A 1,588-nucleotide genomic window follows, 5' to 3' on the forward strand; every position below is an offset into this window, starting at 1 on the left:
CCCCCAAATCATCGGTGAACGAAACTGCGGCAGCTACAACCACAGTACGACGAGTACGCGGTTATTACAGCTGACAATGATGATGATGATGATGAATTGACAGCATGCATGGTATTGTGCTGGCACGCGTTTACATTCGCTTTCCCTCCAAAAAAATTCTGATAATGCAGACGAACTCAGTCTCTCGCAAGACATCATGATGATGATGATGATGAATTGACTGTGAGCATGGTATTGTGCTGGCACGCGTTTACATTCGCTTTCCCTCCAAAAAAATTCTGATAATGCAGACGAACTCAGTCTCTCATGTGCAAGACATCTAGCTCAACAGTGTCAAATTAATTTGGCTGAGTGGCTCCAAGAACTCGAGAGAACACTGGTTATCTAGATGAAACAAATCAGTCAGCTGTAGTGCCATTAGGGTGCCTAGCTGCCATTCCAATGGAAGGAGGCATAAAGGCTGGGATACTGCCAAGTTTCCCAAGCCTAGGCAGGAGCAGTTGGGATGCTGAGGTTGGGTTCGAAACATGGACCTTCCGGTCCTGAAGCTGGCTCCTTAACCACTGAGCTATCTCGAGCTCAGGTAGCGTTTGGAGAAAGGTGGAAGAGACCATGACTACATGGTACTGTCTGCCCCGGGGGCGTTCGCACATCCTAACGACCACTGAATTTCGTCACGATCGGCGGCTCTGACTGGAATTAGTAAGATCATACCAGCATCAAATGACTACAATGGTGTGCGCAGGTCTCTCAAACGCCGAGTATTGAAGAGTCCGAATATTGACAGTCCTGGTGGATGGTGAAAGCCCGAGAAATGTAGAGAGATTTTGTATTGGGAGAGAATCGCGCCCTGGTCCGAGGAGAGTGGGTATAAGATCCCGGTTATCTGGCCTCTTACAGGATGGTTGAAGCTATCGAGCTACACGCAGTTCGTATTCATTAGGCAGTAGGAACGGGCGGATGAAGGCAGTAGGTGCTGTATTGAGAACTGGGTTCCATGAACAAATGTGTCAATAAATACCATGAGTTAAGCAGAAGTCGCAGATAGCAACAGAGCACTTGGTAGGAGCAGAAAATGGTACAGTGAGCCAGCAGTGCCTTCTGGAAGTAATAACGAGTAAGCACCAAATGATGCACAAACGTATGGATACGGGCAGTCAGACTGTGTAAATAGGCCGCGTGCATAGATAGGGAGGCAGAAAACAGTCAGTCCGCACGGGAGGTAACGGAAACTATATGGAAAACTGGTATCGGGTGAATTTGACAGAGTAAGTATACCTGCAGCCTTTATCTCATAAAGATAAAAGCGTTCAGCTGTAGCACCCTTCCGGTGCCTAGCTGCCATGTCACCCGAAGGGAGCACGAGGGCTGGGATACTGCCAGGTTGCCCAAGCCTAGACAGGGGAAGTCGAGTGGCCGAGGTCGGATTCGAACCGCGGACCTTCAGGTTGGTAAATCAGCGCTCTAAGCACTTCGGCCATCTCGCCTTTATCTGACTGCGTGAGGAATCGGCACATGCCACGTGCCAAGTCGGAATGCGCACTTAGGCTTGTTTAAAGCAGAATATATATATATATATATATATATA

General features: G+C 48.3%; 2 protein-coding genes across 2 annotated transcripts in view; one reads left to right on the forward strand and one right to left on the reverse strand.

The window, feature by feature from the left end:
* T265_12620 (hypothetical protein) overlaps positions 1 to 1,588 on the forward strand; it is a gene marked incomplete at both ends in the record, with an annotated part of 7,973 nt that overhangs the window by 4,271 nt on the left and 2,114 nt on the right. The window contains 2 exon segments of the mRNA XM_009164629.1: positions 491 to 583; positions 1,301 to 1,447. Of these exon segments, the coding sequence (XP_009162893.1) occupies positions 491 to 583; positions 1,301 to 1,447 (240 nt within the window).
* The window catches only part of T265_00718 (hypothetical protein), a gene marked incomplete at both ends in the record, with an annotated part of 7,205 nt that overhangs the window by 3,740 nt on the left and 1,877 nt on the right, over positions 1 to 1,588 (reverse strand). Inside the window, one exon of the mRNA XM_009164567.1 lies at positions 1,218 to 1,441. Within this exon, the coding sequence (XP_009162831.1) occupies positions 1,218 to 1,441 (224 nt within the window). The remainder of the gene's footprint in view (positions 1 to 1,217; positions 1,442 to 1,588) is intronic.

The sequence above is a fragment of the Opisthorchis viverrini genome, assembly GCF_000715545.1.
Source record: "Opisthorchis viverrini unplaced genomic scaffold opera_v5_7, whole genome shotgun sequence".
NCBI lineage: Eukaryota > Metazoa > Platyhelminthes > Trematoda > Opisthorchiida > Opisthorchiidae > Opisthorchis > Opisthorchis viverrini.